At 40.2% G+C, this 26,633-nt stretch overlaps 1 protein-coding gene across 1 annotated transcript in view; it reads right to left on the bottom strand.

Annotated features, from left to right (window-relative positions):
• Nucleotides 1-16,861: 16,861 nt before the first annotated feature.
• efna3a (ephrin-A3a) overlaps nucleotides 16,862-26,633 on the bottom strand; it is a 90,363-nt gene continuing 80,591 nt past the window's right edge. The window contains exon 5 of the mRNA XM_028037134.1: nucleotides 16,862-20,558. Coding sequence (XP_027892935.1) covers nucleotides 20,440-20,558 — 119 coding nt within the window. The 3' untranslated portion in view covers nucleotides 16,862-20,439. The remainder of the gene's footprint in view (nucleotides 20,559-26,633) is intronic.

The raw sequence follows: 26,633 nt of genomic DNA, 5'->3' as shown, positions 1-26,633 counted from the left end.
GATGTAATGCTCATTGGGCTATCTTGCTACACATGTTGGTGTATCTAAAAATCAGTTTTACATTGCTCTAAATAAAAAATAGAAAAAAACTAAAGCACAATTTGCTTAACATAAGAGGAAAAATTATGATGTTTGTTGTTTTTGATTAACTTATTCTGGATGTATTTAGTTGAAGGGTTTAAAATCTACAATATGAAGCTTATATTACCTCTTCCGTGACATGTCCATCTTGTTTTGTCTTCCCTTTAAAATGTAATTTATTTGACATGGACAATGCACAAAAATAAACATTTCTGCAAATGCGCAAAAATTAGCCACATTTTTCATCTGTTGTTCCTGTTTTAATACTAAGTCATCAACTGGCCTTTTCAGGATCAAAGTTTAGTCCTTGGTAAACAGAGTATAAATGCTTCTAAATGGCCAAATGATTAATAACTAAATTAATAAAACTCCCCTGCGTCACCCACTGAAATTATTCAGCATGTTACAGGGAGTGAATATTCACCAGTGCAGATAGAGCATCTGCATTGCAGCATAAAAAATTACATAGATTTCATAGCATTGGTTTCTATGAGCGTTCCTCTAACTTTTGACGCTCATGTCCAAAAATGTTGTGGCAGAATTAGTTCTGGCCAAAAGAGCAAAGAAGAAACCATTATTTCAATAGCAACATTAAAAAACAGATCACAGTTTCCAAACGCACAGAGTGACAAAAACCTGGAGATGTGTTTTTTTTTTTTAAAGGTTTGTTGGCTCTAGTGGCCTTTATTTGAAAGTAGTGTGACAGGAAAGAGGGTAACGAGAGAGGGGGAAGACATGTGGCAAATGTCGCCAGGTTGGGAGTCAAACCTGTGACCACCGACACGAGGACTAAAGGCCTCAATACGTGGGTTGTGCTTTGCCCCTGCGCCACCACAGCACCCCCCTGGAGATGTGTTTTGAGGTCTAACAAAACTAAAAATTAACTGTTTGGTCTTGGTGAAATGAAAAAGGTGAAACTTGTAAACCTGTAAACACCAACACAACTGTAAAGTACTGGAGAAGCAGCATCATGCTGCGTAGGTGTTTTCCTGCTGCAGGGAGTGGCGCACTTCACAGAGCAGAGAGCATCATGACGAAAGCCCGATTATGTGGAAATACTGCAGCTGCGTTGCAAAACATCAGCCAGGAAATAAAAGTTTGGGTATTGGAGGGTTCTCCCAGTGAACAACAACAGACCAAGGGCAGCAACATCAAAAAATACGGCAGAAATGAGAAAAGTTTATTATTACAAAAGAGCTAAGTTGCAGTAACTCTGTATTTCAATCTGGAGAGACTCACGCAGAGAAGAAAATAGCAGTTAAAAAGATTTAATGGTACAATTCTTTGGCGCTCGGACCCGGCAGAAGACCGTGAGCCGAGGATCGCCGTGAGCAGGCGGTCTGCTCGGCGAGCTCGGGATAGTCTTCCCCCCGGGACCGAAACTGGTGGTGGAGCGGAGCTTGGAGAGGAAGAGCACAAGGGATCCTGGACGACGACCCTCATTGTGAAGGTGGAGAAGGGGAGGAGGTGGGTCGAAGCACGGCTGACGAGCAGGAAGACCCCAGGGTAGCTCGGACTTTTGAAGGTGTCTTTGGACGATGATTGGCTGGAGCGGCATGAAGCTCCGGTCCGGATTGGCTGCGGTCGGGCGTAGTGATTAGATGATGTGGTGAAGCTGGTCGAGTCTCCCAGTTTGAATTTTCGCCAAGGCTCCATTTCAATCTGGAGAGACTCACGCAGAGAAGAAAATAGCAGTTAAAAAGATTTAATGGTACAATTCTTTGGCGCTCAGACCCGGCAGAAGACCGTGAGCCGAGGATCGCCGTGAGCAGGCGGTCTGCTCGGCGAGCTCGGGATAGTCTTCCACCCAAAAGAGGGAGCCGGGCCGAGGCCTGGCTGGCCTGCAGTCGGATGACTGATAGGCGCACCACGTTGGTTGGGGCCTGCAGTCTGACGAGACTGATAGGCGTCGGTTGGGCCTGCAGTCTGACGAGACTGATAGGCGTCGGTTGGGCCTGCAGTCTGACGAGACTGATAGGCGTCGGTTGGGCCTGCAGTCTGACGAGACTGATAGGCGTCGGTTGGGCCTGCAGTCTGACGAGACTGATAGGCGTCGGTTGGGCCTGCAGTCTGACAAGACTGATAGGCGTCGGTTGGGCCTGCAGTCTGACAAGACTGATAGGCGTCGGTTGGGCCTGCAGTCTGACAAGACTGATAGGCGTCGGTTGGGGCCTGCAGCTCGGCGAGACTGATAGGCGTCAGTCGGGGCCTGCAGTCGACGGGACTGATAGGCGACGGTAGGGCCTGCAGCTTGGCGAGACTGATAGGCGTCGGTCGGGCCTGCAATCTGACAGGACTGATAGGTGTCGGTAGGGCCTGCAGTCTGACGGGACTGATAGGCGTCGGTAGGGCCTGCAGTCTGACGGGACTGATAGGCGTCGGTAGGGCCTGCAGTCTGACGGGACTGATAGGCGTGGGTCGGGGCCTGCAGTCTGCCGAACTGATAGGCGTCAGTCAGGGCCTGCAGTCTGACGAGACTGATAGGCGATAGGGCCCGCACGCTGGCGGGACTGATGGCGAAGCAGCGTGATGGACTGCGAGGCCAAGCCGGCAGGGCTGAGGGCCTGTTGGGCCCTGCTAGCTTCCCTAGGTGTGAAATAAATGTTAGAGGTGACTGTAGCGGCCTCTCAGAATGGACAGCCAGATGCAGGGAGTTCCGAACGGGTGCAGTTTAATCTTGACCTTTCTTGTCAGACACCGTGAAAACTGTAGCATAAATAAAGGATACATAATGTATAAATAAACATGAATGTTCACAAAACACAATTGCGCACATTCCTACCTCATTCTGCTTTCCAAGAGCGCTATTTTACAATTTTTCTTTTTCTTCAGGCTCTAACGCTGACTCTGCGTGGTTAGCGAAACAGGAAGTGCCTAACACAAAATATGCAAAGAAGAAATCTACCGCTCTTCAAAATAAAGCACAAATCAACCACTAAGTGTCGCTGTGGGACCAATGAACAAAAGAAGAATTTCACCATTTAGTAGCCATTTACGGTGACTAGGGCTCCACCACCAGTAATTTGGAGAGATGCTCACCTGCAGACATTGCATGTGGAGCTTTGAGCACAGCTGAAAGATTTGGTAGGATATAGGATGAGAAGGCCGGGGATGACCAGCGGCCGAGCTGAAGGAGAGAAGCTGAAGGGACGCCTGACGATGGCAATGTGGCAACGCCTACTCTACAAGAATGGCCCGAGAAGTGGCGAGGGGGAGGATCTCAGCTGAGATCAGTCTGAGGTGGCAGATGAAACGGCAGCGGTTGTAGTGGTCAGGGAAGAATTTAGTATCGAGTTAGATAGTCTCTAACTGATTGAATACTTTAGATGCAGTGTGAATTCACTCCGTACCTGAAATCCATAGAAGGCTAGGAGGAAAGCGCATGAGTGGAGCTCTGATGTAGGGGACGAAGGCGCCGGATTGGTGTGCAGTGATAAGATTCCCAAGTGATGGGAATGAGATGGGTTTCCAGCTATCAGGATTAGAGGAGCTATGCTTAGAAAACCCTTGAGAAGAAATTCACAGCGGGGTTCGACTAGACTAGATGACCAGACTAGACTAGATGATGTGGTAGGTTGCTAAAGCTTAGCGTGAAAGTTGCTTCCAGCGAGCAGACTGCGGATGTAGGAAAGAACTGAAGGGAAGCTGTAAGAATGCTTTGCACGGAGGCAGATGTGGGAGTTATAACTGGACCTGGAGGGACAGACTGGCTGCCTGTGATCTGCTGTAATATGATTAAGTTGTACGGATATACGAATCCTGCTTAACTAATTAATTATTTAATGCAACTACGGATGAATGCGTGGATGTAATTCTCGAAATCCTGGAGTGTTTTTATCTTATGCTGGGGGCAATGAGACGAAGTTGGATCGCTAAATAATAGGGGCCTGTAAATCCCCCAAAAGCTCTTTAGAGAACGCAGGGAAAAGGGTAGAACAAGTCAGGATTCCTACTGCGCGGTAGACTAGAGCACGTACACGAGACCGAGAGTCGACGTCGGGCCGGAGTTTAGTTTCCTGCCAATGAGGATCGCCATACGTCCTGCTCCAATGGCTGGTAGCGACCGACAGAAAGGGAGTACCGAAACGCTTTTAGGTAATCGGCCACATAACAGGGAAGTTAGATCTTCGTGAGCCATATTGCCAGCGACGGTCCGGCTTGGTGGTAAGCAGTCGGATTATTGGGGAACGGGAGGCTTGTTTTATACGAGCGAGCTTTGTGGTCGGCTACGACTAGCTCCAGCGGTAATTACTGACCATCCATTTACCAGAAGAACATTGGCTGGGTTTATCCCGTCGCGTGTATCGAACTGACGGCTGTACAGATGACGCTGACCACCTAGCGCGCATGTCTGCGTACCAACTGTGTGTATGCCTCCTTGATATGGGTCGGAACCAATGGATGACGAGGAAAGAAAGCTGTCAGAGCGAGCGGCGATGTGAACTATGAATCACTTGAAAGAGGACTCGTGAAGTTCGTATCGCTGTGCAGGTGAAGCTGACTGTTCGAGGGTGGAGGTTAAGATTCACGACTGGAAAGTACGCAGATGAGATCCGGTCTGGCTGCAATGAAGCTGCAAAATTAGAGAGCCTACGAGCGGCTTCTGACGATCAGACTACTCGGGGTGCGACATTGGCCCGACTGAGGGGGAAGGAGAACCATCCTCCCCGCTTTGTGCACCAGGAGCGGCCCCGTGATTAATGGTGCTGCTAAGGTGTGTGTGCGTGACTGTTTCTCCCCGTGTATGTCGGCTGCCTGGTTGGCTTGTGTTCCTGATTGCTCAACTGAGATCGTCAAGCCATCTACGGTCAATGGCTGGGATTGCGGTTGTTGTGGATGCTGGACCTACTAATGAAGCCATTCGTGTGTTCCTGCAGCATTGTTACGTTTCCACCTGGTTCACCAGATGATAAGCGTGGATCTAGGTAGGCTGCGTCTCTGCTCTCGGGTAATCTACCTGCTGGGTCCATAGTTAAGGTATTTTCTCTTTCGGACACCTGATGACTGCACCATTTTGGAGCTGCAGCGCTCGGACGCTCTGCCATCTGTGTGGATGGGCTGCTTGCATGGATCTGGAGTAGAAGGGGCAGCACGGCTTTTTTTTTTTTTCCAGAAAAGAGAAATTGTAAATAAAAGATTGCCCATAACTCCGTTTGTTTTCAGGTGCGTTTTATATGGAACTTTAGGCGGATCCCCTCTACTAGTCATGAAAAGCTTAAAGAAAATGGTGCTGCGATTAGGAAACCAGCGGCAGCTGGGGCGGAGGCCAGAATGAGCTGAAATGCAAACTGGAACTACTGACAGAATTTGGAGCGATCTTAGCAACAGAGGGCTACGGCGGCCTGAGCGGGAACTAACGGAACGAGCTAGTCGCGACCCTGGAAATGCCAAGACTGACCGGCGATAGGAGGCGTGGTAAACGTGAGTTAAAGGCACTGGTACTCTGACAGAGACGTAAAGCGAAGGGAAAATGAACGAGTCAGGAGCAGGTACGTCTTACCTAGACGACGCCCAATGGGCGCAGATGAAGCTGCGGGTTGATGAGGCTGACAAGCCAGCTGCGAGCCGAGATAGGTGGAGGTGAGCGTAGCGGTCTGATGCGACGTCCTCTCGGAGGTGAACTGGGAGAGACGATCGGGCAACGGATCGAGTCCATGGTGGGGCGAGCAGGAAGAGCCGACGTGCGTCGGTGCAGCCACGGCGGATCGTGGAGACAACCAGCGCTTGCTGCGGGGGACAGCGCCAATGAGCCGCAGCAGCCTATGGTGAGCCGGAGCGGGGAACCGGGCAGATAGCGGAGGACTGCGACGTCAACGAGGGGAGGACGGAAAATTCCGGCTCGTCGTCGCCGATGGAGGCCGAAGGAAGGCGTGATGAGGGCGGTTAGATTGGTGAGGAGTGGCGGGGAGTCGACAGGAGCGCAGCCGGCCGGTGAGGGACACTCCCTGGATCTGGGCGGACGGAAGGCAGCTGAAACTTGTTGACTAAATGACGAAAGGTAGGAGAAGCGTTCACGTGGGTCGAAGCACGGCTGACGAGCAGGAAGACCCCAGGGTAGCTCGGACTTTTGAAGGTGTCTTTGGACGATGATTGGCTGGAGCGGCGTGAAGCTCCGGTCCGGATTGGCTGCGGTCGGGCGTAGTGATTAGATGATGTGGTGAAGCTGGTCGAGTCTCCCAGTTTGAATTTTCGCCAAGGCTCCATGAGTGTGTTGTATTTTGAGGGGGTGCTCATGCGTGTGCTCACCTGTTTTCCAAACTAAAAATGAGTCACTTGGATGGAAGATAAAGAAAGTGGTGACAGATAATTAAAATGCAATTAGTCAATATAGTGACATTGTATAGCACAATCAAGTAAATGTGTTGCCTTCAGTTGTTAGAAAAGTGCTACATTTATCAAATATGACTCAAAAGAAATTTGACATTGTAATTTAACATTGTAATTTAAAGTTTTGGACCTCTGTGTCTTTAAAAACTCCTGCTCTTTCCGAAACTCTGCTTCAGGAAGTCATTACAGCATCACTCCTCTATTAACATTTTAACAACATTTTTAACAGCGTTACACTGAGAAGAATCAAGGCAACTCTCCAGGTATGTTTTTGATGAGGGAATAACATTATAGCATGATCTAAAGTTCAAAAAAGCTGATTATACATAATAGTGCCCCTTTCAAAAAAAGACATGCAATTATGATAATAAAACTTTTGGTCAAATACTCTTGTCAAAAGTAATTAAAAGTAATACTTGTGGTGGAGAGATAATAAGATTAAACAGAGTAATTACCAAAAAAAAAACTGTTAGTAAATAATGGCTTAATTTGCTAAAAGGAAAAAGCTATTACTGCCAGACCAAATCAAATTATTCCTTAAAACAAACCTGGAGGCCAGATCTCAGAGCAGCACACCATGTCCCCTATAAGAAGTAATTCAAGAGCAGATGAGAAACCAAGTCACTGACAGCTATTAATGTGGAAAGGGTGACAAAACTTTGGGACTGGAGTGAACCACAGTTAGAACCATAATCCTGAAATAAAGAGAGCATGGAACATTGGTGAACTTTCCCAGGAGCGCCCGGCCTACCAGCGTTACTCCTAGAGTGGATGAGAGAGTCATGACTTAACAGTAAGAAAGAAACCAAGACCACTGGTGACTAGAGGGAACTCAAAGGCCTGTCACAACTTTTGGGGAAATATTCTGTGGGCTTAGAAGAAAAGGAGAAACATTGAGGAAGATGTTCATCCTGGTAAATCTGGTGTGACAGCTTCATGTGTTCAGGATCTGAAAAATTAGGAACCATTTATTATGTTCTCTATCCAGAAATGATGACATTTTGAATATTCAGTCATCCTTTTCAGACTTAACGCTGTTGGATTAAAGATCAGGAAAATAATCCAAATCATTGCAGAAAGTCTATGTGTAACAAGGCCTTTAAAGTTTTAAACCCCCTAATGTTGCTAAATTAACACAATTCTGCAAAGTAGAGTTAGTCATAATTAAACCACAGTGATGTGAAAGTACCAATTTCTAGTTATTATTTTAACCCTTTGATGCATAGCGGTTACTGTATAGCTATCTAGAAGCCAATTTATTTTGTTTCTTGTGGATTTTTATGTTATAAATTCGCACAGACCACTGAAGTGCACACTAGTGCATCATATAATACACTATCAACTACTGGCCATTCTCTGCAATTGCAAGAAAATGTTTGTTAAATCCAATATGGCAGGCAGATGAAAAAGCATGCCGACCAACCCAGTCCCTCCTTCTACTATAGACGACTCTTGTAGCTAAAAAAAATATTGTGACATCAAGAAACCCCTAAAGGCCAATACTACTGATGTATTTTCTAAATAACAACTTTATTTTTGGAGAAAATTACAACTAATCACCTAGAAAAGAAAATATAGAAAATAAATGGGTTTTTTTTTTTTACCATTTTTCCCCCCACCTTTTTTTTAAATGCCTTAATAAAATCAAAAACACTTTGGAAAAAAATCCTGACATAAAGGATCATAATTGATGCATGAAAGGGCTAAGAGACTAAAACTTTGCCACACTGGACCAGGTTGGTTTGGGTTGTTTGTGTTTACTTAAATGAAAATGTGTCAAATAGTTTTTATGGCATTTGACTTTAATAATTTTACTCTACTTATAATTTTTAGAGCGCAAGACTATGCTTTTAAAAATGCACTACCTTACGACAACTTCACAATGGAAAATACTGACTATTTAATGACTCAAATAATAATTTTGGATACCATTTAGTACTTTTGTCAGTTGATGAATCTCATACAACATTGTTATCATATTTTGCAAAGGAAGGGACATCTCCTCTTAAACTTAAGTTGTGGGCAGATGCTCAGGGTGTGACAACACAAACATCTACACAACACAAACACGCACACACACATGATCTCTGGCTGTTTGCGTGTGTGTGTTGGTCCCCAGCTGTTGAGAGCTGAGCAGATGTAATGACCAGAAATGACAGATTACAACTAAATCTAGAGGCCAAGAGGAAGGGGAAGAAGAAGTGGGAGGATGGTGATTAGGGATCAGTGTGGAAATGCAAATGAAAGTGATGTCTAAAATTAAAACAAGGGGGCCTATGACATAGGCAAGAGGAAATGCAGCTGGATTACGAAGAGATTGTAAGAAGATCACTGTCAGAATGAAGAGAAGGATTTTGTAAAAGAGTTGAATAAACATCAAAGATAAGATAGGTAGAAAGAGAACTCTGGAAAACATTCAATTTAAGCAGCTCCTAAGAATTTAAATTTAAATTTAAATAAATTTATAAATTACACTGACATTAAAAAAATAAAAAAGGTTTAAAAATTTAAAAAAACAACAGTTAAAGATATTTTATAAATTCCAAAGGGAAATTGAATGTTGTTGTAACTCATTAATTTAGATTCTTCAAAGAGGTTTTGAAGATCCTGATGGTTTCTGCAACAGTCTGTACTACACTGAACCAGAAGCCTCTGACTGAAGATGCTCTGTCTTCCCAAGAAAGTCCCATGAAGACGAGGGTCAGAATAATTTTCTTGATCCTACGAAGAATCTGTTTTTGCATTATCATTTCCGTGAAAATTCCAACTCTAATTCCAACCCTATTGGAGCGCCATTATAGCTTTTAGCTATAGTAAGAACTACTATAGCAGTAGTTCCGACCTGTCAAATCTTGGACTTGAGAATATGGGAAATATTTCTCCATCTGGATGGAGAGGGTGAAGAGTTTGCAAAAATTAAGACAGAAATTTAAGGAAAAGAATCTATTACAACTTGATGAAAATACGTTCAATTTTATCTTAAAGAGTGAGAACTTTTGCATCGTCACATTTCGTCTAGCCCAGAGTATTTAAACCAACTCAGATCACACACAGCCAGCCAACAGACTTGCAGATGTCACTGCAGACAGCAGTGTGGTCTGTTTGGTCCCATTTCTCTCTTCTTGTCACAGTTATCATCTGACATGAGGAAGATCGGAATTAATTGCACATTAAATTAATGTGCGGGAAAGCAAAGCTCTTTAGGAAGCTTGACGTTGTTCTAATTAAGATGCATGTTCACATTTTCCTCCCATGTGCAAGGAAAGTCTGTTTCTAAACACCATAAATTAGTGGGGTGTTGCATGGAAGCTAAGATAAAGAAGCTAACACTTTACATAAAAAAGTTACATATCTCAGTGAGCCTACATGGGTCTTTCTTTAAGATATTTCACATTTTCATGGCCTATCAGAAGAATCCACTGGAAACAGTGACCTCCAAGCCCTGCATGCACGTCTCACCCTGAGAGCTGCATGAGTCAGATCAGCAACTGTTGAATATATTGAAGTGAACACTGACACATCTAGCTGTTAAACTGCGTTGATAGCTTTCTGACGTAAAAGATGGACCGTCACATCATCCTCCCTTATTCTGCCCGTGTCTTTGTTGCCACAGCTGACACCATTTTTCCAAGGGTATTATATGATGCCATTTTGGATCCCAAAACATCTCATCACCTTTCCTCACATCAACTACTCTACCAGGGTTAGTTTCCGTATGCAGAGGAGGAAAGTTGACACGGGTTGACCTGAAGCTGGAGGAATGTCAGATCAAATCCAGAATGTTGCGGAGATTTGACACGGTTCCAGCCGCATAAAACAGGAGACACAGATCAGTCCTATCAAGTGAACTGAAGCCATGTAAGTCAAATTTTTAAATCTTCATTCAAAGATTCACAAAGGACAATGTCTGTTTTCCTTCAACCGGTGTGTGAAAAGAAGTAAGGGCTGGATGAGTATGGAGGAAGAAAACTGAATATTATTTGGACATGTTTTATCATTTGGTTGGACAAATCCCACTTGGAAATAGCCATCTGTGTTTTTCACTCTGAACAGCTGAGTGGGTTCAAAAAGGTTTCGTGTTACAAAATGGATGTTAAGCATTAGATAAAATCTACTTTAATCAAACAGTATTAGAAGACAAACTCATCATACTTATGCTTTTAAATCTTGCAGGGAACTGATTGCATAGATTTCTCTAACTCGCCCTGATAAAAAGCAATCTGAAAATACTTTAACAGGATGAAAAAAAAGATTTCCGGGCTTGTTAGCGCTCATGAATATCGTCAATACCTGGCAATTCACAGGGTGTGGCGTTCATGTTTCTCCGTGTTGGCAAATGATGGCATGGTGATAATTCACATAACAATGGTTCTACTTAGCATTTGAATCAAATGACACCAGGTCATGCCTTTACATGAAAAAGCTGAGTCTGACTATTAATGTGTCTTAACACATTCATTTTTAACATTCTGTCTTTTGTGTTATGATTTTACTTTCATATTGATGTTTAAAGCACTTTATAAATCAATAAATAATAATGAACTGGATATAAGGCTAACATCGAGCTTTTAAAGGCATCAACTAAGTTGGATTCATACCAAGAAACCAGCATATGTCAATCAACTCAAATATCTTGAGGGGTTAAGGATCAGGATTTTGAAAAAAGTTTATTAATGGTGATGAAAATATGTGGTAAAAGTGCAAACTACAAAGACCAATTATGAGTCAAAGTAGCAGCATATATAATTCTGATTTTAGGTGAAGATAAAAAAAAATCTACAAAAAATTCAAACTTGCACAGAAAATGTTCTCTTTTTTTAAAATCATTAAACTGTCAGCTTGAAAAAAAAAAGTTCAAATGGATCGGTAAAAGCCCAAAATGAGCAGCCATAAAGAAACTGCTTGCGCTTGAACAAGCAGTCTTTTTGAGCAATGACTTTGACTATCATCATTTAGTAACTTTTAAAATAATGATTTTTCTCTTACTGCAATATTTGAGAAGGACAGTGAAATATGTTGCTGAAGTAATTCCCAAATGTATGCATTTTGTACTCGAAGGATCTTTCTAATAGTTTTTAAAAGCAGGATTGTTATGCGAGCAACAAAGAGAACATTTTGTCTGGTCTGGTCCTAATCCAATATCTAAAGACGTCAACAACCTCATCCCCTTGTGTGTTCAGCAAACTAAAATAGCTTTATGTATAGAGCTGCCATATAATGCCATCAACAGACCTGAATCAACACAGTCCTGCAGGGTTTAGATAAATCATTTATCCACTACTCTAGGTAAACTCATCTTTTGAAGGGTTACATAATGTAGCATATTCTGTGATACACATTGTTCCCTGGGTGGATTTTGAATGGCCTAGTTAAAGTCTGGTTAATACTTACTGCCTTATCTGATTCAGTAGGTTATCGACTCAAGTGTATGTATAGTACTTTCTACTATACTTTAAAAGCATAACGAATGAAAATTTGCTTTAATGAAAACACAAACTCTAATCAAAACAAAGATTACATCATACATAAACCCAAGTTTATCATCATTTGTCTTATAAATGTTCTTATATGGGGACATATTTTAAAGTCTAGTGCATATTGTGTGGTAGATTATCTGGATGAAGTAAAGGAAAGGTTTGCTGACACCTATGGGTGGAAAGCTGCTAAGCTCCCTGTTTAACTGGGTGCAGTTCTGCACAGATCCAACACGTTTCCAAAAGGAGAGGTCTCTTGTAGTGATTATGGTTTTTGTTTCAAAGTGTTGCTGAAAGAACTGCTTGTACATTTTAAAGACAGAACATGTTAAACTGAAACCAGATTAGATCAACAATAAATCCACGAATGTGTGTTTCCTCCAAATGTAGTCGAAAATAATCCACACATCCAGAGAAATGTGCTGTTTTCAAAAAACAGGACAGAAACGCTCAAGATCTGCACAAATACAGGATGAAAAGACGAGCGGACAGAGACAAGCTTCACAGGAAAATGATACCAGAAGAGGAGTGTGTAAGAACAAAGACAGGAAATTAGAAAGATAGCTACTCTCAGCCTGTTTGTATCACTTCTACACTGTTAATGAACTTTATGATGTAGCCATAGTGTACTGTTTACCATTGCCTGTACGCATTCTTCACAAAAACTGTAATGGACTGTAAAACATAGTCAAATTTGGACATGCAGGTGTATGCAAGGTGTTTGAAATTACTGGTGGGATGTTTTAAAAGACAGTAGAACTGTGGAAAATCAATTACTACTGTCTCCTCATAACAAGAAGGTCCTTGGTTCAAATCCCAGCTAGAGTTCTTCCTGTGTGAAGTTTGCACAAATGCATCCTCTTGGTACTCTAGTTTTCTCCAACAATGTAAAAACCTGCACATTAATAAGAGATTGTGAATTTCCCTTAGGTGTGAAAACCCAGGATTCATTTTGCGCATTACTTTTTAGATAGACCAGAACCGTCTGTAACCCTGAGCAGAAATAAGCAATCTTTGATTGGAGAAAGTAGATATCAGGTGACAAGAATCGATTGAGGTGAGCAAAATCCACCCCATCACTAAAGTTTGGCTGTGATATACAGTATATAATGTGCTAGTTTGATGCTATGAAGCTTACTGGAAACTGCCTGCACTGTAAACAACTGTCCTCCACTGCAAAGTGTCAAGCCAAACAACATGGCTTTGAATATTAAATCAATATTTATATTTACAGTAACAGCGCAGAAAATCAACATTATCGTTCATAACTCCTTCTTCAGCCTGGTTGAAAGAGAAATCAAGCTCAATGGGAGAAATACTACACAGAGCATTGAATGGAGATGAGAATCAAGCAGAATTGCATAGGAAAGCAATTGCCAGGCTAAAGGAAACTCAATGTATAAGGATTCAAACTACCAGTACTGTCAAAATCACCATCATGCAGTCAACTTACCCTGTGGGTCATCTGGACGCTGCAGCTGAAATTTGGACTCATCAGACCAGGCAACTTTTTTCTGATATTGGTACTGGAAACTGTGCTTCATCTGCTTCCTTGGATGTAATAAGAGGCCATTTGAGCTCCTGTTCCCTTTCTATCATCTTACACTAATCACTCCATTCTCCCCTGAGATCAACAAGGTATTTTCATTGTGTGCTCATTGAGTGTTTCCCCCTTTTTGGACCGTTTTCAAAAAACCTGAATGATGGCTTGTAAAATCCCAGTTGATCAGCAGCTTCCAAAATACTCAAACTATCTTGTTTGGCACCAACATTTGGGCTAAGTTGATTAAATCACCTTTCTGACTTCATCTGGAGGCCTAAAGGAATGACGTTGCAGTTATACTATTTGCTGATTTGCTATTTGTGTTAATAAATAGTTGAACATATCTAACTGATAGTATCTAACTGAGTGTATATTTCACATCAGTTGTGTGTTGACGTTGCTTTTAGCTGCTTTAAAATGATCCATGGACCAAAAAGTGGACAACAGAGCGTATTGATTTAATCAAAAATAACCAAGTAATGACTTACGGAAGTTAGATATGATATTTGAAGTGCCATATCCTGGAATTGATTACCATTAAAATGTTGATGTTGGACCTGAAGGTGACAGCTGATGCAGGATATGTCCTGAGTTTACTCTGCTTATCAGTTAATGGAGTCAGATTAGCCCTTTTATTGGATTTTTGACTGATGTACTGGAGGGCTTCAAATAGGGGACTGAGTCATTTGTTTACTTCCATTAACTGAGTGCAGAAAAGGCAAAACTCAGAGTGAGATGAAAAAATAGGAATAAAATAGTCTTTTGCCAGTGACATCTGTTTCTTGAATGAGACAATATCCAGTTTAACGGCTCCTATCTTTGAAACGAGAGCTTGCAACCAGTCCTTGAATGTGACGCTATTTTCAGTGATTGTCTCAGTGACGTCCTGAGTTATAACGCGCTCTCTAAGGAGGAGGCATCTGTTTTGCTGCTGGAGCCAGACGACGAAGCTCGTCGAGGGAATTTCTCCTTAACAGCAGGACCTGCCTGAGCCGCAGATGGCTTATCTCACAATAAATATTTCAGAAAATGATAATGTGTCTTCAAACAGGAGAGAGGTCATCTTCTCATGCTAATGGAATGTCTTCCTTTGTAAGTCTGGATCGAAGGCTCGTTAGATAACCACAGTGCCTGGGAACGTTACTCTTAACCCTTAAACATTTTTTGTTAGATTTTCTGAAGATTTAATGGAATTTATTAGGATTATGTCTGATAGATGAACACAGATATTACATAATTGCAAACAGAAAAGAAAATATGTGCTATTTATTTTTTTTACTGGTTAAAAAGTTGAAAAGTGTGGAGTGAACGTTTTTTGCTCAGCCTCCCTGATTCAAACATTTCTCTCCAGAATCTCCAGATTCTGGAGAATCTGGAGATTCAGAGTACAATTATTTACTCTGATTCCAGAGTAAATAATTGTGATAAAAGGTGTTTATGTTTCACTCCCATTATTTGTAATATGGCTTTTTAAACTCACTTTCTACACCCATTTGTTAGATATGTCCTTCGAAATGATTGCTTTCCTCCTGAGGTCTCTTCTTTAGTTCAAGCAAAAGTTAACTGTATGGTTTTCCAGGCTGGAATTAAAGCTGTTTATGACGCCCCTATAAGCTCCTTGCAGCCAACAAAAAATAAAGCAAACAGTCTCCTAAATTATAGCATCCACAATATTGTCAGACTTCACCATACAATATGCTGTCGGCTCATGCACAGGAGCAGCAGCTAAAACACTTATACTGTTTCATGCTGTCAATTTAAGTGCAAATCCAGACTTTTTAAAACGTTTAGGGACTGTAAGCTGAACTCCCCTGCACTTATCAGTCTATCAGAGAAGATGAACAAGCATCAGTGTGAATAGAAAGTTATAATCTATGAACAGACATACTGTATATAGGTTATTGTAACTGGCATGCTATAGATATATATGACCAACCCAAAAATTGGAAGTGCAGAAACACTCCACTGAATCTGTTCCACTTCCTGATTTTGGATCTTGTGTGCAACATCAAAGTAAAAATCTCCTCTGGCCCCTTTTGTCCCTTTTTGACATGGACATTAGTGCATCTGAGACGTGTCCCTCACTTCGTCACCTCCTTTCTGTGGTGTGTAGAAGATCAGAAAGAAGCCGACAGGGGCGAGAGGGGAGAAACGAGAGCGATGTGGAGTGGCAAATCTGCAGAGACATGAATGGCTTGCAGGTATTTTTTTTCTTCTTCTTCTTTTTCCTCTTTCAGAGTGACAGAGTGGAGAAATGTGGAGCACTGGTTCTGCCTCCACTCCATGCTGTGATTATGTTTCATGGCAGGCTGTTCGTTAAACTGAAGTGAGAGCCTCTAAAGACGGACCAGCAGAAAAAGCTGATCATTCATGCCCAACATAAGTGTTTTTACCTTGTTGTGTCTAAAAACAGAGTTTATGAGAAAAAGAAACAGATCTGAGATCAGAACCATGGGAAAATCTAACTTCTTGTTTTTAAATAGTTGTATTTCAGCTGCACTCTAAAAAGTGTATCTGGGCTATAGTTCATGTTGTGGATTATTTACATTAACTTCACTTTAATCTTTAGGGTTATTAATGACAACTTTCTTTTTTGTTTTGGATTAACTTAAAAGTCACCCATTTTACTTTGACTTTACTTGAAACAACTAAGTTCAACGCCGCGATGTCATGAAGCAAACTTCACCAGGCACCGATCCTGTACTAACCAGGGTGCCCTGGTGGTGCAGGGACAGAGCACAACCCACATAAGGAAACCTTATTCCCTGATTCCTGGCCTGATGACCTTTGCTGCACTTGTCTCACTACTCTCAAATAAAGGCCATCTAAAATCCTGGGGAAAAAATCCTTTAATAGTTTCCTTCTTTATTTGAAGTAAACTAAATGATTTGAGTGAGACTGACTTACATTTGTAATTTTAATCACACTTGATGAATTCAGTTGAACCAACTTAATTGAAATATTTGTTACCAATTGAAGCAATTCAATTAAGTTGGTTCAACAATTTTCTTTTTTCAGTGTACAGGATCTTTGAAAAACTAAAATAACACGTTAAAACATGTATTTAAATTCCAGTTGTATTTTAAGTACAATGTGAGTGATAATGTAATTAAATGTAGTTGGTCAAATGTAGGATACTAGCGCAGCATTGACCTTAATTGTTTCAATTAAAGTCAAAGTAAAAAGTTCCTTTAAGTTAAAGATTTGTAACTTTTAAGTTAATTGCACACAAAAGGTAAGTTGTCATCACCAAATCAAAAGAATTAAGCAAGATTAATGTAATTAAGTCCATAAAAAGAACTACAGCCCAAATGAACTTTCTAGAGTGTATTCTATTCTATTCTATTCTATTCTAGAGTTGCTAACTTCACTTTCAGGTAATGTTTGTACAGAGACAAGATAGTTTGATGCAGGCAGAAAAATAAAACCTCTAAAACAAGTTTGCAAAAAGATTTTAATTGGCATCATTTTGATCATTCTTGGTTTAATTTACAGTTTATTCATTCTTGTCAAACATAAACACATCTTGTGGTTGTCTTCAGTAAAAGTAAATGCTTTTGCCGGCATCTCGAGCCAATTCCCTCCCTCCCGCCCTTTAAACATAAACTAACAGGACTGAAAAGCGCATTCTCCCTCATACACGCTTGCATATTCAGATCCTACAAATGACTCCGCTAACGGGTACGAAATTTTCTAAATGCCACGTACTTTAAAAGCGCGGACAAACATGTTCCACCTACATACATCCTCTCTTTCCCTACCACGCACGCAGACATACAAAAAAAAAACAAAAAAACACACACACCCGCTAAAACATTCATACACATTCTGGAACCCTGCATGTATTTATAAATTTACATTACAGTGCAGGCTCAAACGACACCAGTTCTGTCTGTGCATTCCCAGTTGGTTTATGACATGCTTCTCAGCAATATTATCAGCTGCATCTTTTTACACAAGACTCAGCTAATCGAGTGTATGCTTGCACTGAATCATTAACTAATAACTGTCTGTGACCGGCTGAAATACATCTATTTGTCTAAACAAGCAAAATACTGCAGTACAAATCCAATAGTTTTGAGAAAAATGCTAAAAAATGGTACAATAGCTTATCGTGCATTCTTAGGCAAAGGCCTAAGAATGTACATTAATAAATTATGTAGATAAATACACTTTAATGTCAAAATAAGAGCATTTTAAAAGTAAATAAATAAAAACGCACAACATTGTAACTCGATTTAAGGTTTGCCTACGCAGTATAAAAGAACTTCTCATAAGTTTCACATTCACGCATTTTATTTATTTTTTGATATTTTTTTATCAAGATGGTGCCACAATTAGCTCCAGACACTGAAGAATAGACGCTGCATTGGCCTCGATGCCCCACAGAGATGATCCATTACCACATCCGCCATATTGGGAGTTCTCCTTGGAAAGCAACAAAAGCTTGAGTTCTGAATGAAACACTAAAGTTTACAATTAAATCATTTTTGCATTTTTATTTTCTAGAAATAATGTTAATGAAGTGGAATCTGATAGAGAGTCAGTCTAGGAAGCTAAGGATTAGTTATGGGAAGGAGGCTTTCCAAACGTAAAGACTTGGAGCTCATAACCCATTTGTCAAAATACCATCGGAAAAAAGAAGGTTAACAATTTTAACAATGGTTTATAGTTGTAGCAGGAGCAGTAGTAGTAGGCTGCATGGTGGCAAAGTTGATTTAACTGTTGCCTTAAAGCAAAAAGGTCCCAGGTTCAAATCCTGGTCTTTCTGCATGGATTTTGCATGTTCTTTTGTTTATGATAGAGATCAAACTTGCAAAATTATGTGTGTTTTTTTTGTTGTTTTTTTATTAGTGGAATACTGACAAGGTTTTGCACAGCTTACATTGCTCTGTGATGTATGGTGCGGTTTTAGTGCCAACATTAAGACCATTTCCCACCCAGTGGTGGTTACTCCCTCATCACAGGTGACCATATCCATTCCAAAGCCAGATACTGATCTGATTTATGATGGGCAAGCATCAGAAACCAAGGGACCAACTATTTTTCTAGATAAAGTTTTCTTTAAAGAAAAAAAGTATGAGACACAGGTGACCATCAGGTATGCTAGCCACAAGCCTCTTCAAAGTTAACTTAAGTGATAAGTCTCCTTCTCTACTGGCACTAGCCGCCCAGTTACCATGCCAACCTACCAAGAATCAGATCAGTAGCTGGCTTTGGGATAGAGATAGCGTCCTGTGACTGTAGACACAACTGGGTGTGTAATAGTCTTAATTACGGCACTACAGCCATGCCTTAGTGATGGACTGGTGTACCCCGCCGCTTGCCCAATTCCTACTGGAGATGGCAGCAACCCCCCCGCCCAACAATCATATAAGGATAAGACGGTATAAGAAATGGAAAGTTAGTGCCATATTTTCCTGACTAAAAGGCGCACTTCCAACTTAATGAAGGTTCGAAGGCGTTCTTTCCAACACACTAATCTTTAGTTTCGTCCAAAGATTCTCTATGAGATACAAGTCAGAAAACTGACTGGGCCACTTCATTATGTTAGTTTTACTTCCATTCAGAGGAAACAAGTTGGTAATAATGATTAGCACTACAGTACATCTGTCAGGGATATGAATAATTCTGGAGATAACAATACCATCTATCTTCATATAATTTATGCTAGAATATTTCTTCTTTTACTTTAAGAGCTTTGTGATGCTAGCACCATGTTTCATACAGCGTTACCTAAAAAACTTTGGAGCAAAACTTTGTTGTTTCCATAAAAATGGCTCTCACAATACGGCATATGATCCGGATGCTCATACTGGGTCTATTCTTCCATGCCTACAGATTGAGATTCTAAGCATAATTTCTCCTCAGGCACCTGCCGCACTTTGGCGACTATATGGGGTCGTCTCCGTGGTAACTGGGACTGCTGCAGTGGCTATCAGCCCTGATTGGCTGCGAGCGCCTGAAGTGGAGGGGGGAAAAAAACAGGTAATCTGGGAGTGAAAAGAGGGCAAGTTGCTGCTGACAGTTTCTGAACAATTGCAAATTAGAGGCGTTTCTGAACAACGGTGCTGATTGCTGCAAGGAGACTCCCCCCCATTTTTTCCTTCTTTTCTTTTTTTTTTTTTTAAGATTTGACATCTGGAACTTTTCTAAGCCCATTGCTGGAGGTAAATGCGGCAGAACAAAACGCACGTCTATGCCACATCTAGTGTGTCTAAGTGCCGTCAAATTACTAGTCCAGGGTCTGTATTTTCCTCGGGTTGTTACAGTGCGAAGGCAGAAAATGCAGACAAAATACTGAGGGGCACTCGGTACCCTTCGAAGAAAAGCAGGCTTTGAATCTGTGCCCATCACAAAGCCAGAGAATATTTGATGTCTGGAGAAAATGGATTATTGAAGGGCCCTTGGATATTCTTATAAATTCTCACCCTTTTCCCTGGGCTTTTATCACCAGCAGCTACCACACACCAGTATGAAAACATTCTACAATGTCCAGGACAATGACAGTGGTTTTGATTACTCACTAATCATATAAAGGCCTTGTTACAGTTTCTAAAGTCCATCTTGCCTTTTTTTTTTTTTTTTACCACATCAAAGTTTGGTTTGATGCAGCAAAGCTTTAAAAAAAATCCATTCTAGAGTCTAAAGTTGTCATCTTCTTCAAAGCCAACACAAAAACCTTCCTTCCAATGAGAGTTATGCTTCAAATTTTCTGTTCTCTATCATGCTACAAAAAAATTCCTCATCTGCATCCATTGAGAGCAGCACAATAAAAATTGGATTCTTAATATTGGTTGTAACCTCCATGTGGTCATCACACCTGCATGAAATATTGTAGTTTTCATGTGATACAGATGTAAATATGACAGCAAAAAGGCCTCGCTTCTTTTTTCTTTGTCTTTTCTTTGTTTGCTTCGTTTAGCTATCACATCTTCAAAAAAAACCAAAAAAACTTGTAGGGATACAAAGCCCTTTGGACAAGACGGTCCAACAAGCTCCCCGTGGCGGTCGCTAGGACAACAGGATGGCCAGCATGAGCATCGTTGCCACGGTAAGGAGAAGGCGGTCACGTGACGGGCTGCTGCCGCTCACGCTCTTCTCCAGCTTGGGAACTTCAGGGTTAAATTCATCTGGAAAACAAAAAACACAGAAAAAATAAAATAAGCAAACAAAACCAGGACAAAATATTGCTGTTTTATAAATTAATCAATTTAAAATCGCCGAGCGATGCATGCAAATTGGGCTTTCACATGTGCAGGGAAAGAGGCATGAAGCGATTATCAACAAACTACCAATTATCATCAGCTACATATGGCCTTTCCCTGTGGGAGAGAAAATTAAAAAACAAAGTCGTAGTTGATGTGCTTTTTTATGTGTTACTTTTTTCAGGCTAATGATGTTTTTGTCCTCGAGGGATTTCAATCAAATCAAATTACTATGGCCTTAACATTGATTTGACACAACAGAACATTAGCTCGAGGCGAAAGACAGAGAAAGAGCTCGGGGAACGTGTTTAGGAATATTCAGTAAAAGTGGATTACAGGCTCATCATGTTCATTTCCTAACTAATGCTTCCCATTATCTCTACAATATAAGGCAAACAAACAAGACAGAGCTGATTAAACCATCACATCGTTATATAAACCTGAGGTAAATGTTGCTCAATTATTGTACTCAACACAATGTACAAAAACAAACCACTTATCAAACATAAAATTGCTTAAGATGATTACTTATGTTTTTGATTTTTGTCACATTTTACAGTTTCAGATTAGATAGCATTTTACATCAAAGATAATCTGCAATACTTGAATTGGATTGAGAAGCTGTAGCATGACCTTAAAACAGAACTTTTTATTGAAAATCATCCAACGTAGCTGAACTGAAAAAATTCAGCAAAAATGAGTGGGTAAAAATAAATTCACTGTGATATAAAACTCTTGAAAAAATTAAGAGACCACTCCAAAATAACCAGTTTCTCTGATTTTAATTTTTATACGTATATGTTTGAGTAAAATGAACATTGTTTTTTTATTCTATGAACTACTGACAAAATGTTTCAGAAATACCAAGCAAATATTTAGTATTTATTTGCAAAAAATGAGAGATGGTCAAAATAACAACAAAATGCAGTGCTTTCAGACTTCAAATAATGCAGAGAAAACACATTTATATTCATTTAGAAACAACAATATTAATGTTTTAACTCAGGAAGAGTTCAGAGATCAATGTTTGGTGGAATAACCAGGAGGTTTTCAGTTCAGTGGGCTCTTACATGATGCTAGTTGCTGTAACCAATTTAGAGAGCAATTACTTATTTACATTGGTCCAGGTTGGTTTGGATAGATTTTACCCCTTGATAAATGAATAATCACTGCTTGAAGCTAAAAAAAAAAAAAAAAAATCAAGTAATAACAATAAGACGGTAATATTTTTTTTCATTGCACTGTAGAAGGAAAGCAAGTATGTTTTGATTTAAAAAACAAATGTACGCTTATAGATAATGTCAGCTTTAGTGAAGCACATCAAAACAGCTTTAATTTGTTGGATTTATTTACAAGCTGTTTTTATAGGAAACAAAGTTGGCTTATGCAGACCACAACTTGGATTATTAAGGTTACCGTAGCTTTAACATGCAGTGCTCTGCTCTCTAATCCAAAGCTAGTATTATTATTCCCAGAAATTGCAGCCCAGGTAACCATAGATCTCAACATAAATCGTTGAACAGCTTCCAAACGCTGTCAGATCAAATGTTGTACATGTAACCTGTGACAAAATCAATATACCTGTCCTAAAGATAAATCCTCTGTGTTCAGAGAGTAGAACAAGTTGAACAGACAGACAAATAGCTTATATTATAATCCCATCATCACCTTTAATATAATCCGACTGTTATGAAAAATTACGATTACAGTATGTGAAGTACGATTATTCAATCGATGTTTGTGTAATACTCTGTGATGTAAGAAAAGGTTTTAAATTGTAAAAAAAAAAAAAAAAACCTGGGTATTATACCCAGTGTTCTAGTTTTTATTCTTGGAAAAATGCAAGGATAAAATTGCTGATCGGATCAACTCAAAATAACAAAAAGATCCAATATCTGCTGATCTAAACCAGAACAAAATGATTCATTGTGCCACATTGATGTTATAAAAGTTCAAACAAATAAACTGTTTTTCAGCATCTGTCAGTCTACAAGTAAAAACATGCAAGATGATGAGCGATAAGGAGAACAACCACCAGACGGCCTGGAAAACTGAGATAAATGGGTTTGACGTAGATTTCTCTTTTGTTCCAAAAGAACAACGTACATCTGTCGTTACGCCCAACACTGACATTTACGTGAAGTTACAGCAACAAAAGGAGAACGCTATGTGAAAGCTGGACAGGGAATCTAAAGCAGCACAGCCTCGGGTGAAGTCTACAGGTCATATCAGGGATGCACTGAAGGCGTGACGTAGATCCGTAGAACTAGAAGAACAAATTTTTCCCTGCAGAAGATGAAGGGCCTGACATGCAACGCCCTCCGGTCAAAATGTTATCTTCAAAATAAATGTATCTGATGATTTTGCTCTTTCTTTATGCTTTACTTTTTGAGTAAATCAGTGTCTAAACATTTATTCAATACTGTGTTCATGTTTCCTGGGGTTTATTAAATGATGCAGAAGCCAGCGTCTCTTAGCCATTCTTTAAAACTGAAAGATGGTAGTCAACATCACCAAGAAAGGCTTGTCTTGCAAATTGAGAAAATATTAAAGCAGCTAAAAAGATTTCTGCAAAACCTGCAGCAAGAAGTGGCAGCTTGGAGTTTCCTGATTGCCATAGCAACCATTTGATCCATCTATATACCAAATTAAGTAGACCCTTTTCTGTGCTAGCAACATAAAAGGTTTTCTGAACTCTACTCTGTTCAGATGAGACAAAGTCTGAGTTCTTAAATAGAAAATATACCAGGTGGGTTTGTGATAAATAGGACGAACATTAGGAAAAACATGTCAAATTTACTGTCTGGTATGGTGAGCCTCTTTCCAAAGATCCTGGAAACCCTGACATGGCATCAGGTACTTTATCTGGAATAATGGGCAGTTCAAATATTTGATGACCTCTGTCAGAAAACTAAATATTTATTCCATATGGATCTTTCTGCAAGACAACAATCTAAAAACATTTGGCCAAATCAACACAGAAATAGTTTGACAGAAAAAAAAAAAATCAGCCTTCTTCTATTGACCTCCCTTTCCCAAGACCAAAGTCCAACAGGAAACGTTGCCTGTAAGTCCAAAGGAGGCAAAAATTCTTTCAAATTAGTTGTCACTGTGTGGCTGAAAAGCGTAAAACGTTTAATAAAATGTGTTATTGTAATAGTGTTATTAGTTAATTTATTTTGAAATGTCTAGTATCTGTCATGACATCTTTAATGATTAGTCATTAGTTAATCAAGTGTCACTATGTAGTGGTATTGTAAAAGAGAAATCCCAGTGCAACATCGTGACTTAAAAGTACATAGCGTCGCTAAAAACACAAGTCTCATTGTGTTCAAAAAGTCAAGTCCTTTGCAGTCCTAATGGGATCAGATTTCAGACAAAATATAATGAAGGACAACCAAATACGTTATGAATTATTACAGGTCAAAGCATGTTCGTACAAAACATCCAAACTAGCTCTTGAAGGCTTGTTTACAGGCTCCAGTAACTTGGACACACTGCAGAGTAAAACCCTCGTTTTTCAAGAAATCTTGCAACTGAAGACAACTGCGTGGGAATATAAACGCCTCGGGGCTGCTGCAACTTATCAAAGGTCTCCAGTATGGCACCTGTCTCCACGGTCCAAATTTAGGATCCAGGAATCAATTTCCGGCTGCATTTTTGCCTCTACAAGGCCCAACACCACAACGGGAGGCTGGCAGAACGGCTCCTGTGTCCACAGAAAAAACACCCGAGGCGTTTCCAGTGAGATGAGAAACATCAACTCTGGACTGTCGATAGGTGGGAAAGGTTGTCTGGGTGGATAAATCTTCCTGCCAACGACGCTACAGTAATGGTGGATTTACAGCGAGCCATAAACAGCATGAAGAGACGCACATCTACATCTGGATGGGAATAAAATACACAGTATATCTGAGAGTTAACTACTTTCAGTTATTCCAGTTTTTTTTTTTTTTTAAATAACGCCCACATTCAGTAAGTTTAGCCAAAAGCTTATTGTCTCATTTCAGAATGACTTTGATTAAGCTGTTGATTTTAAACAGGCTTTCAGAATGACTGAGTTTTTGGTCAGACCGCAATGCACTATTTATTTTATTGTTATTGCAACCTGTGACACTTAGACACTTGGTTTATTCAGCTCAGGGACCACATGTCTATTATTTGGCTGTTACAACAGCAGAGGCGAAGCGCCACCACTACAGCTGCTCTGTTTGCAGGGTTCACAGAGTTTAGAGATAAAGACGGATTCAATCCTTTTTTTTTACACTTTTTGAGAAATTCTGCACATTAGTAGGCTAACAGGGCTAAATTGCTCATTTTTATCAAATCACAAGCCACTTGTTGCCTGCAGAAAGTTTGTAGCAGATGAACGGCTATATGAAGAGAAAAGATGCTTTAGGAAAACAAAAACAAGAGCTGTGAAAGTGCTACTTCTTCTTCTTTGCTTGTTTTGTCACACTTAAATGATCCTCAAACATAATTTAATATCAAAGATAACCTGAGTAGCTACTTCATGTTGTTATACAGATACTACTTAGGTGATTTAATGGTACTAAATGTGATAAATTAGGCCCGAGTTTGGCAAATAAAACTGAACTACTTCAAATGATCAGTTTCTCTGATTTTACTTTTTATAGGTCTGTGGTTGAGAAAAATTAACATTGTTAACTACTGGCAACATGTCTTTGAAATTCCAAGCAAAAATTTAGTATATATTTGCAGAAAATGAGAAATGGTCAAAATTACAAAAAAGATGCAGTGCTTCTAGACTTCAAATGATGCAAAGAAAACAAGTTCATATTCATTTAGAAACAACAAAACTAATGTTTTAACTCAGGAAGAGTTCAGAGATCAATATTTGGTGGAATAACCAGGAGGTTTTCAATTTGGTTCACTGCAGTGTGCTCTTCATTTTTTCCAGAGCTGAATGTTTCCCTTCCGAAATGTAACACATTTAGTAGATTGGTTTTCCCTTAATAAACTACATCAAAAATTTTAAACATTTTTCACGCAGGTTGTCTTTATCTGATATAAAAGTTTGCTTGGGGCTAATTCCAATGTGATAATAGATTAAACTGTAAGAGGATCACTGTAGATAATTAAATCAACAATCTCGTCTGTAAGCTGGTCAGCAATAACACACTGCTGCTATTCATATATGGCGTCGTAAACAAGCCAAAAGAACTGAGTTGCAGAGAGTAAAATAGCAAATCCAATTATTTCATAGTTCATCAATCATTTCTGCGGGTTGCGTTGTGCACTGGACCAAGCAACATTAATTGCAGAGATGTGGAAATTCTTTTTTAATAGGGCAACAGCAAGCAAATTAGACCAGATGACAGACTGCAAATAGTGGCCTTGTTCCTGAAAGTGATTTGTAAGTGCTGCTCTCATGCAGTCTGCAAATGGCCCCAGTTTCTGGAGAAACGACTGATTAAGTGTGATGAATGTTTACAGCGGACTGTCTGAGTAGTATTTAATTGTTCTCCCTTACTTTTCGCGCCCAGGTTAGTTGGGCTGACTGTGAAATTTCTCTACAGCGAATGCATTTAACTGGTTTTTGTTTGTTTTCACATGATTTCCTGCATGTAAAAATCTGCAAAGAAGCCAACTAAAACTTCTAAATCTGGGACATGTTACCAGTGTTAAAATGTAACCACCATATACTCCACTACATCCTGAGTCCTCTTCATTTAGAGTGATGTTTGAAACTCCTCCAGTTTAGCATAATTTGCTAAAAATAAGTCATACAAGCAGAACGCAGAAATTGTACCCTGGTAACAGAGCAGTGTTATCCTTAAAACACCGAGTTAAATAAGGAAAATGTGACGCAGAAGGTTAGATAATAATTTAAAAAGAAAAAAAAAGATGGCAGAAGGGCAAACATATGTGATGGAGAAACGCTGACGCTGAGCCAGTCTGTGGGCTGGTCTGGACCTGAGGCTGAATCAGAGTGGGAGTCCAGCGGTCAGTGGAGCCACTGGGGGCTGTGTTGTAAAG

This window comes from Xiphophorus couchianus, chromosome 13, assembly GCF_001444195.1.
Source record: "Xiphophorus couchianus chromosome 13, X_couchianus-1.0, whole genome shotgun sequence".
Classification (NCBI taxonomy): Eukaryota; Metazoa; Chordata; class Actinopteri; order Cyprinodontiformes; family Poeciliidae; genus Xiphophorus; species Xiphophorus couchianus.
This window is presented reverse-complemented; position numbering and strand designations above follow the sequence as displayed.